Source organism: Leptonychotes weddellii, chromosome 1, assembly GCF_054177405.1.
Source record: "Leptonychotes weddellii isolate Sample4059 chromosome 1, ASM5417740v2, whole genome shotgun sequence".
Lineage (NCBI taxonomy): Eukaryota > Metazoa > Chordata > Mammalia > Carnivora > Phocidae > Leptonychotes > Leptonychotes weddellii.
Genome location: NC_138369.1, coordinates 75,260,602 through 75,278,773, shown reverse-complemented (window position 1 = coordinate 75,278,773; position 18,172 = coordinate 75,260,602). Strand labels below are relative to the sequence as shown.

Below are 18,172 nucleotides of genomic sequence, written 5' to 3'. Positions count from 1 at the left end.
TCAATTTCTACTTTGTATATTTTAAGATTATTTTATTACCCTCTTAGAAATTTAGAATTGTTATATCTTCTTCATGAATTGAACACTTTGTCATCATGTAGTGGCTTTTTATCCCCATAATACTGTTTTGTTAAAGAGAATATGTTACCTGATATTAATGTTATATTCTAGCTTTATTGTTCTGGTTACTGGTAGGTTTGTATATATCATCTTCTGCATATAGCAGTATATATTATGTTTCCAGATTTTTTTTTAATTTGCCTGGTATATTTTTTCATAATTTTACTTCCAACTTTTCCATGTCCTTATTTTGCGGCTGTGTCTCTATAATTGAAAGCAAGTTATAGCTTGATTTTATTTTGTTTCTTAAGTCCATCTATCTCTATAACTGGCATGTTTAGTCGATATTTATTATGACTCCTGATATTTTAAATGGAATTGATTCTGCTGTTTTACTTTGTGCCTTCTACTTGTCCTCCCCCCCTTGCCTTTTTATTTAAAAAAATATTTATGTTCTTGTTTTTATTGCATTTTCCTGCACTACAGTTTTGGTAGTTAGCTACATTCCATTTTTTTTTTTCACAGGTACCATCACAATTTCTAATACATTTTTAAGAGAGTCTAAAGCTTTTCAGTAGCCAGCCCAAACAATTCAAGTTCCTAGAGCCCTTAACTCCATTTACCTCCCCATGACATGTATTATTATTATTGTCCCATTTTTCAGTACTACCTTTTTTACCCTTCAGGCTCAACTTCATTTTTTTAAATAAAAGATTATTTTATTGTCCAATATATTTTCTCAAGTTTAAATAATATTAATATGTATAGTCTTAGTACAATAGTTTTTTTTCTGTTAAACCACCAGGTGCCTACAAATATCTTATTTTCATACCTTTGTTAACAAGTATGGCTTTTTTGTAACCCTACAAATTAGATATTACTATTGCTTAGAAATCTAACATTTAGGTCTTCCTAAATATTGTCAAGTTTTGATCATTTATTAGTGTTGCATCTCAGCCCTTCCTTCCACAGTCATTTTTATGTTCCTTGAAGTACATACTTTAGAAGTTCCTTTAGCAAAGGTCTTTGTGGTGAACTGTTTTTTGTTTATCCTAATTATCTTTGTTATACCATTATTTTTTAAAGTTGGTTTAAGTTGATAAAAATGTTCTTCCATTACTTTAAAAGTTCTTAACAGTTTTGTGGCTTCCACTATTGCTACTAATAATCCAGCTGCCAACCTAATTGTAGTTTCTTTGTAGATAATCTTCTCTTTCTTTCAGTCTGCCTTTTTATTTGGCTTGATGTCTGCATTCCCCTACGCCACAACTAATGGCTCTTTTTATTTATCCTCCCTGTTGTACCTTGTCTTTTCTTCATCTTTTAATTCATATCTTTGATAAGTTCTTGAAAATGACCATCTCTTGATGTGCTTGAACATTATCTCATTTATTATTTCTATTTTATCTGATTTCAAGAATTCCAATTTGATATAGATCTTTCCATTCTGTTCTGTCTCTAAACTTCTTACATTTATCTTCTCTGCATTCTGAGTGATTTCTTCAGCTTTATTCTCCAGTTCACTGTGTTTCTCTTTAGATGTGTCTATTATTCTGTTTAATTCATCCACTGAGTTTTATTTTTTAATTCACAGAATCTTGTTAAGAACAAAACCATGAATAAATAAATACCTTTATACTTTTCACCTATTTGGTTCTCCAAATGTTACCATCTTGTTACTCTGTGTGTATACACACACACACACACATATATGCATACACACATCCATATATGCATATACACTCATATATGTGCATACACACACACATAAAACCCCATCCTATTTCCTTTTAGGGAAACCATCTGAAAATAGATTGCAGATATTATACATGTTACTTTTAAATACTTCAATATACCTATCTCAAGAACAAAAACTTTCTCTCATATGAACATGATAGTATTACTACACATAAGGAAATTCACATGAATCAATAATATCTCCTGACATATTGTTCATACTCAAATTTCCCCAGTTGTCCACCAGAAGTCATTTATATGAGCTTTTTTTCTGACCTGGGATCCAGTCAAGTTTCACACCATTACATTTGATGGTTATGTCTCCTTAGTCTCTCCCATTTTAGAATAGTACCCCACAACCCCTTTGCTGCTCATGACATTGAAACCTCTGACTAGGTCAGCTGTTCTGAAGAAAACTCCATATTCTGGAATTGTCTAATGGTTTCCTCATTATGAGACTTGGGTCAAACATTCCCTGCAAGAATCTTACATTCAAGGTGATGTATCTCCCCCTGCATCACCTCAGGAAGCACATAATGTCAAATCTTGGCCACAGTGGGAACTGCCAGATCTTACCATGTACATGCATATTTCCTTTCTTTGTAATTAATAAGTTAGTAATATGTGAATGGTCTGGGAGACTGTAAAATAGCCTGTTCCCAAACAACCTGTCACCCAGTGGTTTTAGCATTCTTTGATTCTTATCTGACTCCATTATTACACTGGAGATTACAAATTGGTGATTTTTTAAAAAGATTTATTTATTCACGAGAGAGAGGACGTGCATGAGCAGGAGGGGCAGAGGAAGAGGGAGAGAGATTCCCAAGTAGACTCTGCGCTGAGCACAGAGCCCAACACAGGACTCAATCTCATGACTCTGAGATCACAACCTGAGCCAAAATCAAGAGTTGGACACTTAACCAACTGCCCCACCCAGGTGCCTCACAAATTGGTGATTTTTTAAGTCTACCATTTTCTTCTATATTTATTAGCTCCATACTTCCATAAAAAAGAACTTTTACTACCCTCCTCCCTTTTCGGATCTCTATATAGACTTGTGGATTTTAAAAATTCATTCTGTTATAATCCATTACCATTATTCTTTCTGATGTTAAACTGTCCAAAATCAGGCCAGTAGGAATCTTTTCACTCCTTTGTCCTTTTGACATGACACTGCTAGTTTTTTACTGCTTCCTTGCTTTCCGGCATAATAAATCTTTGAGAGTCATATTGTACTTTCCCTGCTACAGTCTAAAATTAGCTTTTCTCTCTCCAAGAAACCCTGGTTCCTTTGAGTGGGGAATGATATTTAGAAACCACTATCTGGTCATTAATTATGCTCATTGCCACTCAAGTGTCCCATTGGTTGTTTTAGTTCCACATTTAGATTTTCCACTTTTAAAAAGTCTCTGGTTGTTTTCAGACCAACCTGGTCATTTTTTATTATCTCTTATTCCCCCAAATTATATTTTAATATTATGTACCTGTAGATTTTGTCCAAATAGGATGGAGGAGGAGGAAGAGGGAGAAAAGGAGGAGGAAGAAATTATAGAGAATGAGGAGAAGAAAGGGGGGCACATTATTTATCAAGTTCTCTCAAGCTGAAAATACCTTCGCCACTGCCGTGGGGGCTGCTTCAGATCTGTAGAGCTCAGTCTGTTGCACTTCATTTTGAAGTTTATGGGTGGATATTTGTTGATTGCACCTAGGAAGAGAAAAGTCTGTGATGAGTCTCTTATTCATAACTATTAACATTACAGCAATCTGCTCTGTATGCAAAGTATCACTTCACTGCTTTCGATATTCATCAAAGGAAGATACCAACTAAGGTGGTCTACTGAGATGAGAGCAGGTTTCTCAGGGGAGTCTCTAAAACTGGGTTTAGAAAATACATCTCGGGCACCTGGGTGGCTCAGTCGGTTAAGCGACTGTCTTTGGCTCAGGTCATGATCCTGGAGTCCCGGGATCGAGTTCCGCATCGGGCTCCCTGCTCATTGGGGAGTCTTCTCCCTCTGACCCTCCTCCCCCTCGTGCTCTCTCTCATTCTCTCTCGCAAATAAATAAAATCTTTAAAAATATATATATATATCTGCTGAATTTATAGGCAGAGCATTCAACTTATTTTTCAATAAGATGCCTTTAGCTGCTGAAGTTGGTCAACGTTAGAGGAGATGTTATGAGCTAGTCCTAAAGTCTGGTCTCTAATTGACACGAACTATTCAGAATAGTTATTTTTTATTTGCTCCTTTGCAATATCAAAATGCAAAGGGAAAGGGATATTCCCTTTGTGGTTTCTGTGTCATTAACAATAGTAACAATAGTGCCATCTTGGGTTTAATTCATTAGTGGCTCACTTCATTTGGAAGGATATTGATTTTTTTATAATAACAAAGCATGCCCCTTCCCACAAAATTTAAACATTTAAAAGCCATTTTTGATGGGAAACTTCAAAAAATGTATCATTTATTTCCTTGAAGCATTAAATTGAACAGACTTGGTAAACACAATTAAAGCTCTTCCTTAGTGATCAGGGTCATTAAATAGCAAGTTCGTCCTGGGTTGTGATATAGCACCGTCTCTAAAGCTGCTGTTGCAGAATGGACTGTGTGATTCTAGACTGAATGGCCCTAGACTGTGATGTTGTGCATTTTATTTCTTATCTGTCCTAGTTCTAAGCATCAGGTTGTTTGTCAGTTTTGTTTCTCTTAGAATATGTGTTATTTCAGATGTGGACTGTGCTCGATGGCCACCTCGATCACAGCATGGTGTTAAATAAGAATCAGAGAGGGAGCTGCACTAGAATCCCCAGGAGGGCAGGGATGGTGTCTGTTTGGTCACTCCTTGGTACCCCCACAACCTGGGGCGCCTGGGTGGCTCTGTTGGTTAAGCATCCGACTTAGTTTTGGCTCAGGTCATGATCTCAGGGTCCTGAGACTGTGCCCTGTGTTGGACCCTGGGCTCAGCGCAGGGTTTGCTTGAGATTCTTCCCCCCCACCCCGGCTCCTCCCCCATAGCTTGTGCTAAAATAAATAAATGTTTTTTTAAAAAAGATAGCCCCACACCCACACTGTGAGTGGTTCACAGTAGGTACCTGATACATATGCGTTGATGTTGAATGAGCATGAGTCTGTGGGCTTGCTATATGATTATGTTAAAGCCTTTTTCAACTTCTACTTCTATAATTGTATTTCAAAGGCAGAAGATTTCTAGATCCTTAAGTTCTAGAAAAGTAGTGTATAATTGTGTCACAGTTACAGTTTTCTGAAAGCACTTTATATCTCTCTCACCTACACCAAGTAATTCTTAAAACATCTCTTTTCCTTTCCTTGGGTGGTAATGGGGTGTCATTTTTATCTATTCATACGATTTGACTAATTACCATGAAACACCACGAAGAATTTTGGGGGACTGAGGAAGGAAATTCCATCTTAAATGTTCTTTCAATTTTTTTTGCCTCACAAGCAGTGTTTCTTTACAAGTTTCTCAGTCTTTCAAAGTGTTCTTTTTTTACCCTTACAAATGCCTTGTAATTACTTCTTTTCGGAATGATTCTTGGTCCCCTTTTTTTGCCCTTCTTTTTTCTAGCTCCTCTTTCTGATTTCCTATTCCAAAACACATCCACATAAATTTCATTCTAGGAGCTTGTTGCTCCAGTGTTTCTCAAACCATAACGTGCATGTGAATCACCTGGCAATTTGACAAAAATGCAGTTTCTGGTTCAGAATGCCTGGAGTAGGGCATGAAATTCTGCAATTTTCACGAGCTTCCAGGTAATGCTGATGATGTAGGTCCTAGATTCACATTTGGAGAAGCACAGGACTAGGGGACATGACATCAGTACCATCAACAATTTCCCAAGGCTCCTTAGACCTCACCTATAGGGATTAGTCCATCTTTGCAACCTTAACTGGTCTCACTGTGTAATGTCAGTGACAAGTTTGAGACTCTATCAGAATCTCCTGTAAGCTACACTGGGTGTCCTTCAGCCTGTGTATTCACTTTTCTTTATCTGGACTCTAAGGGCTCATTCGCCATGAGAATGTTCAGAAATCTGACGATTTTTCAACCTCCAGAGTCATAGTAGGACATGGCTTCTTTTTACCCATTCCATTGCATACAAAGTGAATTGCATACTTTCAAGGCAAAATTACTCCAAGAAATACAGCCCATGTTTCTTTTTTATGAGTACCAGTTACACTAATTGCTGGCATCATAAAAAGTCATCAACAAGGCTGAGAAAGTTTTGCAAGGATGTATCTTTCATTCTTACAGGTAAAATGATATCCCCTAATACCTCAAACTCTGCCTTTGGAACTTGTAAAAAAGCAAAGCTGAGAATTGTTGAATTTTTCTTTGGCTCTCTCTTTTGGTGTGTTAACTGATGAAGCTTTCCATTGGAGGGCAGTGTGTTAATGTTACATGGCAAGGATTTCTACTTTATAGCTAAGATCCAGGTGGTGACTTTACACCCCCAGACTATATTGCTCTATGTAGACAGATGTGTGAGCAGCTGCTTGTTATGATTGCTTCTCCATAGGAACCAGAGGCATAAAAAATTTGAGCCAGAAAATTAAATGCTAGGAATCAGAGGTTTCCTCTCTCCACCATTACAAATTTTCCTTTCTGACCCTGCAGTGCCCTTGAAGACAGACATTTCCAAGAATCCATGTCAGTTCATCAACCCTTCTTTTGGGAATACCAAATAATACTCTTAATGTGTAAGAAAGAACAGATTTTATGACTTACGCCTGATTGAGTTTACAAAGGATTTCACAAACTTCACACTGTATCTGTGGTCAGGTTTATGAATTCGGCCAAGCTGGACCAAGTGGTGATCCAAAGGGTAGCTGGCTAGATCTTCTAGTTCCTTGTCATTCCAAGCAGGGCCAAGGGAAAACACAAATAGGGTATAACCTTGACATTTGGCTCTCAAGGATTCTTTCTTTAAGGTTTCCCTGTCCAAGTGACTGGTTTCCCCTGTGGATATTACAAATATGACTTTGTTTCTTCTCATATTGGGTGTATTTAAAAAGATATTGTCCAGGGTCCACTGTAAGGCATGACCGATGAAAGTGTCTCCATTTAGTTGTTGAACTGATTCTTCCAGGTGCCTCTTCATGAGGCGTTTACTATTGTAGGTGGTAAGGTTGAACTCAGTTCTAACAGGACTCTTCTGAGTGTTGGGTAGGAAGTTGGGGGGAGCATGGCTTAATAGGGCCACCCGGTCTCCAGTGACAGAGGTCTCAGGCTCTGGGCTGATCTCAAAGTGATCTAACAGTGCTCCCAAAAAGTGTCTTATGTCTTCAAATTCAGCACTTCCCACATGCCGGGAGCTGTCCAGAAGGAAAGCAGCATCCATGTAAGACTGTGCAGGGGGTGGTGGTTTGGCTTGATCGCAAAAAGCGTCTGGCTTGCATACATCTGCAGACCAAAAGTCACATAGGGCTACTAAAACAGACTGGACAGAAAAGATAGCATCTCAAATATTCTAACATTTGGAAACTGCATAATCTTTGATATTAAAATAATTACTAAATGACTTTGATATCAACAACAAAAGATTTCCTAGTCCATAGTTTGCATCTATATTTAAAACGTACAGATTTTACACCCAGTTGGTGTCTTGAATTCCGTTCACTAAGGCATTTGACTTTTAAAAATTAGGCTGCTTTCAACAGAAGCTTAATCTTCACTGTATTTTAAGTTTATAAAGATTGAAGTAGACAGTTTATCTCGTATAAGAGTATACCTTATCATGACATAAAAGCTAATGATCTCTCTAGATAGACAAGATGCAGGTTAAACCAATTGTCCTTATCATTATGCTCACACTGTTCTACTATGAAATGTAGTATGCTTAAAAAGAGTGGGGAAAAAAAGCAATGAATTCTTTTACTTCAGTTTAAATAAAGGTTTGTAACTCAATGTCCATCTGGGTGTGGACACTAAGGACAAAGCTATAGCTCATGTTTGTCTCTCCAGTGTGCTCATTAGTTGAAAGCTCAATATGTGTTTGTTAAATACATGAATATAAATATTGCATATTAGTAAGCTTTCATAAAATATGGGGTCATTTTAATAAATATGCATATCTCATTTATCAAAAGAATATGTAGTAATAAAACAGGAGTGAATTCCACTGAATCTGACCACAATGAATATTCAGAGGAATAAAAAAATTTGGAACTGGAAGGATCTTAGAGGTCACCTAATCTAATTTAACAGAAGAAACTGATGATAAGAGGGTAAAATCATTCTGCCAAACAATACGCAAGTGTTTCTAGAAGTTTCTACATATGAAGTCAGGGTTTATTGTGAGAGACAAGGCCATGCGGTGTGGCAGTGGGGAGGCCCCTTGGCCTAAGAGCCAGGATGCCTGGGCTCTGGTCTTACCTAAGTCACCACCAGGCCTCAATTCTGCACAGTTAGGTGGGTGGGTCAGATTCACCCAGAAAACCCTTCCTGGGCCAACCTCTGCAATCTTGACATTTTCAGTAATAGTTGCTGGTTAAGGCTGAGAACGCCTCTTTAAAAACTAAAGAGAAGAGAAATGGAATGACGAGCGTGTGGACAGCTGGTACTTAGATGTGTGCCTGGGGCAGGAATAAAAGCAGTCAGATGAAAGGTTGAAAACCAGAATGCAGATCTTTGGGGATGTAGCAAATTCACTTCAGTCTTGCTCATGGACTCCATAAAGATGTGGCTTTGCACAAGCTACATTTCCCTTACAGAAATTCAGTACAATTTTACAACCACGTTTAATGGTCAAATGACAGAACAGTTACCTGTGTGCTAGGCAGTTCCTAAAATCAGAGACAGCAGGCTGCCTATTTGCTCAATTTTGTGGTGTTTTTTAATTGCAGGAAACGACAGCCAAAATATCTTCCCTTATATGCCCCAGAGACAAAACAAGGATTTAAGCCAAGAAATGGGGCCAAAATCTCTCCCCAGTCACATATGTACAACTTCTGACTGTAACATAAGTAACTGATGTGTCTGAAAGCCGTGCTGAGGCTGGGGTGGGAAGCCCCCCTCACAGCACAGTCAGCCACTGCCTTGAGTAGGAGGGCCAGGGCCTAACCAACCCTGTGCTACTGAGGGGGACAGAAGGAGGGAGGGAGGCAGAGAAGGAAGGGAGAAGCTGGGGGGGGGGAGGGGAAGGGAGGAGAGAGTCTAATGAGTAGAGGGAAGCAGAGGGGGAGACAGAAAGAATAGAGGGGTGTCTGAAGCAATCCCACTTCTCAGAGTTACCACCTCCCTATGAGGTCACTTACATGGCAAGCATTAGCATCTCATTAATACACATGGAGAAGGAAAGGAATCAATCATTTTCTTCAAGACCAAATACCAAGTCTCAGGGAGAATAATGGGATCTTGGTTACTCATAAATGGCTGCGTTGTGAGGCCAGCCTTCTTGGGTCTCCTCTGGCTGTGCCGTCTGGGCAAATTATCTCATCTCTCTAAGCCCCATTTTTGTCATCTGTCAAGTGGAGCTAGTAATAGTTCAAATGTCTCAAGGTGATTGTAAGGGTGGGATGAGACAATGAGAAGAATGCTTGGAACAGAATACGCACAATAGCTTCAACATTAACTATCACCAGCACCACCACCAATGTTACATAAAGCAATTAGAACAGTGCATGGTTCATAAGAAATGCCTGGCAACTGTTAGAAATCACACCCGCTGATGACTGCAGTGGCTTCCACTGTCTTCATAATTATTGGAACACTCAAATTACCAGCATACTCACCCACAGCTGCCTCTCTAGCTAGGCCTGTAGATGGTGTATAAAACACGGCAATGGACAAACAGTCTTTCTGATGCCTTTTTGCAATAGAAAATGCATGGATTTCCACTAATTCCCACTTGTACTATAAAGCATTTCTTGGGGGGTTGTGAACGTTTGAGATTTAGAAGATACATAAATATACTTTATAGCAGGAAAACCTTGGCAATGAGACGGCTGAGTTTTTCTAATAATCGTTATTGTTTCCTGGAAGCTGCAGAAGCTTGGAGGGCCTGGAATGCAATCTCCTGCTTGGATGCCTGGGAGGAGCCCTGCTGGCTGGGGCTCCATCTGTGGACCATGCAGAATGAGGAAGTGAGGCCAGAGCCCCAGGGAAATCTTCCCAAGGCCACTAGTACCCCTGTTGCCAAGGTCCAGCCATTCCTGCCAACAGTGACTCAGTGTGCTTAACAGGCCTGATCAAATTATATTCTCTCCATGGATCTTACCATAGCAGAAAGTACACCGCTGGAGTCTCTCTAATGCTGGCGCGTAGTCGGTCCCGGATGGAACCATTATGAGTTGGAATGTGCCAGTGTCATCAATCTGTAAGAAGCAGAAGCAAGAAAAAGAACAGCTTAGTGGGTGGGGCTGCAGGAATCCCCCAGGATTGTTCAGAGCACTGAGATCTTTTGAGTACAACACTGCTCCTTCCAAAGAAGGTCATAGGGAAGCCTCGCGCGTGTCAGGGTGGCTAAGAGCCCTGTTTGGGTTTAAGCCCTGGTGTTCCCTTTAGCTGTAGGTCAGGTTTTTTTGTCTCTGTTTCCTCATCTACAAAATGGGATAATCACACTACAACCTAACAGGAATAGAGTGGGCATTAAATGGGTTCATAATTGAAACGCACGTACTGGCACAGGGTGGGTGCTGTGTGGGTCATTAGAGACCACAAAGCACTTTCCTATTCATTATCTCAACAACCCAGCGAGTTTGTTCTTATGTGCATCATGCCCATTTTACAGATGAGGAAGCTGAAGCTCAAAGGAAGGTGAGAGGACTGATCAAAAGACAGTGGACATGGAAGCCATTGAAGGAAGAGGGTCAGAGGACACCCCCCCACACACACACACCCCAAGTCCCAGGGAACCAAGTGAAATCACAGAATGTACTTTACAACTGTCTCTGAGTTCCCATTATGAACCAGGCATGGAAGCTAGCTTTGCAGACCCAGATCCACATCCAGGGGCTCTCCTCTGAACAACTCCCAACACCTTCCAGCTCAGTCCCATTGTTAATAACCTCTCTGGGGAGTTTGAGGCTGGAGAGCAGGGATAAAATAGGGAGGCTTCAAATAATGAAGAATAGTTAGCTTGTCAGTTAACAGATTCACAGATCTCTTGATGGCTGAGGGGAAGTTATAGGTATGGTCCTATCTAATGCCTAAGAGATGGGACAGACAGCATTTCCCTACTCTTTCTCAGGAAAGTGTCCTTTGCATACTTTATCCATGAAGATAGGACTTGGGCAGCCATGTTAAACTGTGTGTTTGGGCGGGGGGGACTCCATCCCTCTGCAGAGGAGATTGCACCAGGAATGGGAATCTGAGCCAATTGGATCCATTCTCTCAGGAATTTGGAACTGGGGTCCTGAGGGCAGTGAGTCCCTCTATGTTAGTGGTAAGCACTAATGAAGCTGTAGGCTGGCCATGTTCTAACTGAGGAGCAATGGGAGGAAATGAGGGAAATGGGAAGGAGGAAAGGTGGTGGGGGCTTTCGCTAAGGCTTGTCTTTGTTTCTGCCCATCTTTTCTTCTGTGTTTGCCTTCATGAGCTGGATGGGTTAGAGGGGGAGACTCAGAGGAAATATGTGGTAACTGAAGCTTTTGGCATGATTTCTAGGCAAAATATATAGAAAAAAGAATGGTTAGTGTCTGGGAAAGGCTGAGAAGAAAGAAACAGAAAGGAGGGAAGGTGAGCATTGTTGTGGTATGAGAGAAAAAAAAAGCTGTGATGATAGGGCAGTGGAGCTGGGACCGGGGTGGTGGTGACAAATGGGGACATTCTGCAGTGGAATGCCAAGGTTTTCCAAGGTGGAATGCCAAGGTTTCCCATTAAACCCCCTTCCCATTTCAGCTGTCTCCAATCACAAGAATAATCTGTAATGTCAATATTATCCTTAATGTTTCTCTCATTTGCAATGTTAAACAGCAGAGTAAAAAGGAAAAAAAGGCTAGCTGAAAAAGAGATATCTCTTATAGGTCTATTAGAAATAGGGAGACCCAGTCTAAATTAGAATTCTTTATGGGAAGCAAGTAAAATTTCACCAGAAGTAAGAGGTAGTTGCCAAACACACTTAAAGGGGAAAACCTGGTGGCAAAACAAAGCTGAGATTGAGGTTTTTCCAGTCAAAAATGGCCTTCTGTTTCCGAAGGGATGAATAGCTCATCACTCAGTTGATACCATCATGAGAAATTCCCAAGAGGGAGGTCACAGTCCATGTGCTAAGGGAAATCAGTGCCAGTTGTCAGAACATCTGTTTCCAAATGCTGCTGCATGTGCCTGCATGGGGCCTGAATTTCACACTGGACTGCTGAACTCTCAGACGAATCAAGATTTAGAAACGCCATGATAATTATGAAACAAATAAGGGTTTTAAAATATGGCCTCCAAATAAAAATTCATTGTCACTAGATTTCTGAGTTCTGTTCCTGAAATAATAAACCACAGTTCCAGTGTAGGGAAGTACAACTGAACAGAATGGATAGAAGAAAGAAAAAGAGGACAAAAGGAGAAGTAGTAACATAATTTCCCTTCTGTAATGCCAGATATCAGTGGTGGGTTCTTACCAACTTGTATACATGCCTCTATTTTGAACCTTTCTAGACAACGCTGCTTCATTGCATCCTCTAATGGCAGCTCCGTGAGGGTGCATCTTTTGGTTTTCCACTTTGGTGTCTCCACAGCCTAGGATAGCTCCTGGTATACACGAGGTGCTCACTAAGCATTTGCTGGATGAACGAACCTTGGCACCAATTCTGACTTCTGTATGCCTCTCTAATTCTACTCAAGAGGTGTTTGGAGCCAATGCTGCTCAGATTTTGGAGGGTCATTGTCAAGAATCTGAATCTTCATTGGTGCTCTTTTGAGGTAAAGTCCTTCAAGAAAGGAGCAAAGAGCTTCTAGCTGATTTGACTAGGAACTCTGAGAGACTGTTAACACTCAAAACATTTTAAAACAAACCAACAAAATATGTTTTCTCAAGTTAGAGGCTATGCACACACCTTTGAGTGGGTGGTGAAACTGTGTTTACTTTAAGTTTATATCACAAGTACTATCAATTATTTGCATTAGGATATTGTCTCTTGTTTTGTGACTAAATAAAGCCAAGGGACAATGGGGCTGTCAATAAACAGAAGGATTTATGAGTCTGTGTGTAACCATATCTACTCACAGAATTTTTGAGCTGCTGTGTTTCATAGCAGCTTCATTTATTTGTACGGCATGGCCCAGCCTTTTCTAACTGATGTGCATTTCCCTTTCTGAGCCTGGTTTATCAACCTGTCCATTTGCATGTTCAATGACACTAATAGCAGCATCAGCTCCTTTACAACAATATTTTTGTTAAATAGATTTTAGTTCATCATCAAGCAGATAAATAATAGCAATAGCAATTAGAGCAAAAACTATCATTCTTGAATATTTACTATGCATTAGGCACTGAGGCATGGTGTCCCATCATTTCATCTACACAACAGCTCCAGGAAACAGGCACTGCTTTCCATACTTTATAGATTAATACTCTATTTCCATTCTGTTGTGCTTATTTGACACCTTCATAGAAAATTATGGAGGTGGAAAGGGCCTCAAAAGACACCTGCAGATTGAAAAGTGAAAGGATGAAGAAACATTTATCATGCAAATGGATGTGAAAAGAAAGCTGGGGTAACAATATTTGTATCAGACAAAATAGACTTTAAAACAAAAATGGTAACAAAAGACAAAGGACATTAACAAGCAGATATAACAATTACAAATATTTATGCATCCAACATGGGAGCACCTAAATACTTAAAGCAGTTAATAACACAAAGGAAGTAATCAATAATAATGCAGTAATAATAAGAGACTTTAACACCCCACTTACATCAATGAACAGATCATCCAAACAGAAAAATCAAGGAAATGGTGGCTTTGAATGACACATTGGACCAGATGAATTTAACAGATATATTCAGAACATTCCATCCTAAAACAGCAGAATACACATTCTTCTGAACAGATTCAGAACAGATAACATATTAGGCCACAAAACAAGTCTCAAGAAATTCAAAAAGATCAAAGTCAAACCATGCATTTTTTCCTGATCAAAATGCTATGACACTAGAAATCAGTCACAAGAAAAAAAAATCTAGAAAGAGCATAAATACACGGAGGTTAAACAACATGCTACTAAACAATGAATGGGTCAACCAAGAAATCAAAGAGGAAATGGAAAAATACATGGAGACAAATGAAAATGAAAACACAATAATCCAAATCTTTGGGATGCAGCAAAAGCAGTTCTAGGAAGGAATTTTATAGCAATACAGGCCTACCTTAAGAAGCAAGAAAAATCTCGAACAACCTAATATTACACCAAAAGGAGGTAGAAAAGGAAAAACAAAACCCAAAACCAGTAGAAGGAAGGCAATAATAAAGATTAGAGCATAAATAGATGAAATAGAAACTAAAAAACACAATAGAACGGATCAATGACACCAGGAACTGGTTCTTTGAAAAAGACAAAAAAAAAAAATTGATAAGCCAGATTCATCAAAACAGAGAGGACTCAAATAAACAAAATCAGAAATGAAAGAGGAGAAATAACAACTGACAGCACAAAGAATTACAAGAGAATATTATGAAAAATTATATGGCAACAAATTGGACAGCCTAGAAGAAATGGATAAATTCATAGGAACATATAACCTCCCAAAACTGAAGCAGGAAGAAATAGAAAATTTGAACAGACCTATTACCAGTAATGAAATTAAACCAGTAATAAAAAATACTCTCAACAAATAAACTCCAGGACAGATGGCTTCACAGGTGAATTTCACCAAACATTTAAAGAGTTAATAGCTATTCTTCTCAAACTATTCCAAAAAATAGAGGAAGGAAAGCTTCCAAATTCATTCTATGAGGCCAGCAATACCCTGATAACAAAACCAGATAAAGACACCACAAAAAAAAAGAGAAATACAGGCCAATAAGTCCAGTGAACATAGATGCAAAAATCCTTAATAAAATATTAGCAAACTGAATCCAACAATACATGAAAAAAATCATTCACTGTGATCAAGTGGGATTTATTCCTGGAAAGCAAGGGTGGTTCAATATTCACAAATCAATCAATGTTATACATGACATCAATAAGAAAAAGGATAAGAACCATGTGATAATTTCAATAGATGTGGAAAAAACATTTGACAAAGTACAATACCCATTCATGATAAAAACTCTCAACAAAGTAGGTTTAGAGAGAATATATCTCAACATAATATAGGTCATATATGAAAAACCCACAGCTAATATCATAATGCTGAAAAATTGAGAACTTTCCCTAAGGTTAGGAACAAGGCAAGGATGTCCACTCTCATCACTTTTATTCAACATAGTACTCGAAGTCCTAGCCACAGCAATCAGACAAGAAAAAGTTATAAAAGGCATCCATATTGGTAAGGAAGAAGTAAAGCTGTCACTATTTGCAGATGACATAATACTACATATAGAAAACACTACAGACTCCCCCAAAAGACTACTAGAACTGATAAATTCCGTTAGTTCACAAATACAAAAGTCAATGTACAGAAATATATTGTATTTCTATACACCAATAATGAAGCAACAGAGAGAGAAATTAAGAAAGCAATCCCATTTATAACCACACCAAAAAGAATAACATACCTAGGAATAAACTTAATGTAGGAGATGAAAGATCTATACTCTGAAAACCGTAAGACATTAATGAAAGAAATTGAATATGACATAAATGGAAAGATATTCTATACTCGTGGATTGAAAGAACAAATATTGTTAAAATGTCAGTCCTACCCAAAGCAATCTACAGATTCAATGCAATCCCCATCAAAACATCAACAGCATTTTTCACAGAACCAGAACAAATAATCTTAAAATTCGTATGGAACCACAAAAGACCCCAAATAGCCAAAACAATCTTGAAAAAGAAAAACAAAGCTGGAGGTATCACAATTCCAGATTTCAAATTATACTGAAAAGCTATGATAATCAAAACAGTATGGTACTGGCACAAAAATAGACACATAGATCAATGGAACAGGATAGAAAAGCCCAGAAACAAACCCATGATTAATGGTCAATTAATCTTTGGGGAAAAGACAGACTCTTCAACAAATGGTGTTGGGAAAACTGGACAGCTACAAGCAAAAGAGTGAAACTGGACCACTTTCTTACACCATACACAAAAATGAACTCAAAATGGATCAAGGACCTAAATATGAGACCTGAAACCATAAAAATCCTAGAAGAAAGCACAGGCAATAAGTTCTCTGACACTGGTGTAGCAACTTTTTTCTAGATACATCTCCTGAGGCAAGGAGAACAAAAGCAAAAACAAACTATTGGGACTACATCAAAGTAAGAAATTAATGCACAGTGAAGGAAGCAATCAACAAAACCAAAAGTCAGCTTATTGAATGGGAGAAGATATTTGCAATTGACATATCCCAAGGGCTATGTATTCAAAATATATAAAAAACTGATATAACTCAACACCCAAAAAACCCAAATAATCCAATTAAAATGGCAGAAGACATGAACAGACATCTCTCCAAAGAAAACATCCAGATAGCCAATAGACACATGAAAAGATGCTCATCATCACTCATCATCAGGGAAATGTAAATCAAAACTACAATGAGATATTACCTCACACTCATCAGAATTGCTAAAACCAAAACCTCAAGAAACAACAAGTATTAGCAAGGATGTGTAGAAAAAGGAACTCTCATGCTCTGTTGGTGGGAATGTGAACTGGGGCAGCCACTGTGGAAAACAGTATGGAAGTTCCTCAAAAGTTAAAAATAGAACTACCTTGGGGCATCTGGGTGGTTCTGTCAGTTAAACATCTGACTCTTGATCTCAGCTCAGGGTTGTGAGTTCAAGCCCCTCATTGGGCTCCATGCTGGACATGGAGCTTACTTTAAAAAAAAAAAGGAACTACTCTACAATCCAGTAATCACACTACTGGGTATTTACCCAAAGAATATGAAAACACGAATTCAAAGGGATATATGTACCCCTCTGTTTACTGCAGCATTATTATAATAGCCAAATTATGGAAGCAGGCCAAGTATCCACTGATGGATGAATGGATAAAGAAGACATGGTATTATATACAACAGAATATTATTCAGCCATAAAAAGAATGAAATCTTGCCATTTGCAACAACATGGATGGAGCTAAAGAGTATAATGCTAATTGAAGTAAGTCGGTCAGAGAAAGACAAATACCATATGATTTTACTCATATTTATAATTTAAGAAACAAAACAAACAAACCAAAAAATAAGACTCCTCTAACTATAGAGAACAAACTGGTGGTTACCAGAGGCGGGGAGGGTAGGGGGGTGGGTGGGAGAAATAAGTGAAGGGGAATTAAGAATACGCCAATCACAGGGTGCCTCAGTCGGCATCTGGCTCTTGGTTTCTGCTCAGGTCACAATCGCAGGGTTGGGAGATCAAGCCCCACCTCAAGCTCCATGCTCAGCATGGAGTCTGATCCAGATTCTCTCTCTCCCCCTCCTTCTGCCCCTCCCTGCACTCTAGCTCTCTCTCTCAAAATAATTTTTTTTTTAAAGAATACACCTATCATGATGATCACTGAGTAATGTACAGAATTGTTGAATCACTATCTTATACACCTGAAACTTATATAACACTGTATTTACTTTATTGGAATTAAAGTAAAAAACTTAGTAAAAAAGAAAGTTCCCCTCACAATAAAAAATTTTTATAACTGTGTACGGTGATAATGTTAATGAGGCTTGTTGTGGTGATCTTTTCACAATATTTACAAATAATGAATCATGTTGCACACCTGAAGCTAATATTATATGTCAGTTTACCTCAAAAAAGGTCCTCTTGATCCCAGGTGGTTTATTTATATAGCCTCCCAACCAAAGAAGCTATAATAACTAAGATGTCTTTTCCTTTATAAAATGTGGATAGTTATATGATTGGTGAAGTTATAAAATCAGCCAATTGGTTTTCATTGTATAGCAACTATTGCAACTGGCCACCTAAGTGACATCAATGAATGTTTACTGGCCTTCCTGATTTAGTAGCTCTATACCCAGAGGCAACTCAGAGAGTTTCTTGGAGAAGCACTAGAATAGCAAACCTGGGTTCAAGTCCTGACATTGCCACTTTTTAGCCATGTGAACCCAGGCATACCGTTTAACCTCTCCAGGCTGTTTTCTCATTGATAAAGTGGGCGAAATAATTATACCTATCCCTTACATACTACCTGTGAGAATTAAACAGGGTAATGCATACAAAGGGTTTCGCATCTTCCTGGTACACAGAAATAAATAGTGTAGTTCAATACTTTCTTACAGAGGCTTTGGAA

General features: G+C 38.6%; 1 protein-coding gene across 1 annotated transcript in view; it reads right to left on the bottom strand.

The window, feature by feature from the left end:
• The window catches only part of COL6A6 (collagen type VI alpha 6 chain), a 136,159-nt gene that overhangs the window by 10,491 nt on the left and 107,496 nt on the right, over positions 1-18,172 (bottom strand). Inside the window, exons 34-37 of the mRNA XM_081796889.1 lie at positions 18,071-18,117; positions 10,034-10,234; positions 6,544-7,218; positions 3,409-3,502 (exon numbers count right to left, since the gene is read on the bottom strand). Coding sequence (XP_081653015.1) covers positions 3,409-3,502; positions 6,544-7,218; positions 10,034-10,234; positions 18,071-18,117 — 1,017 coding nt within the window. The remainder of the gene's footprint in view (positions 1-3,408; positions 3,503-6,543; positions 7,219-10,033; positions 10,235-18,070; positions 18,118-18,172) is intronic.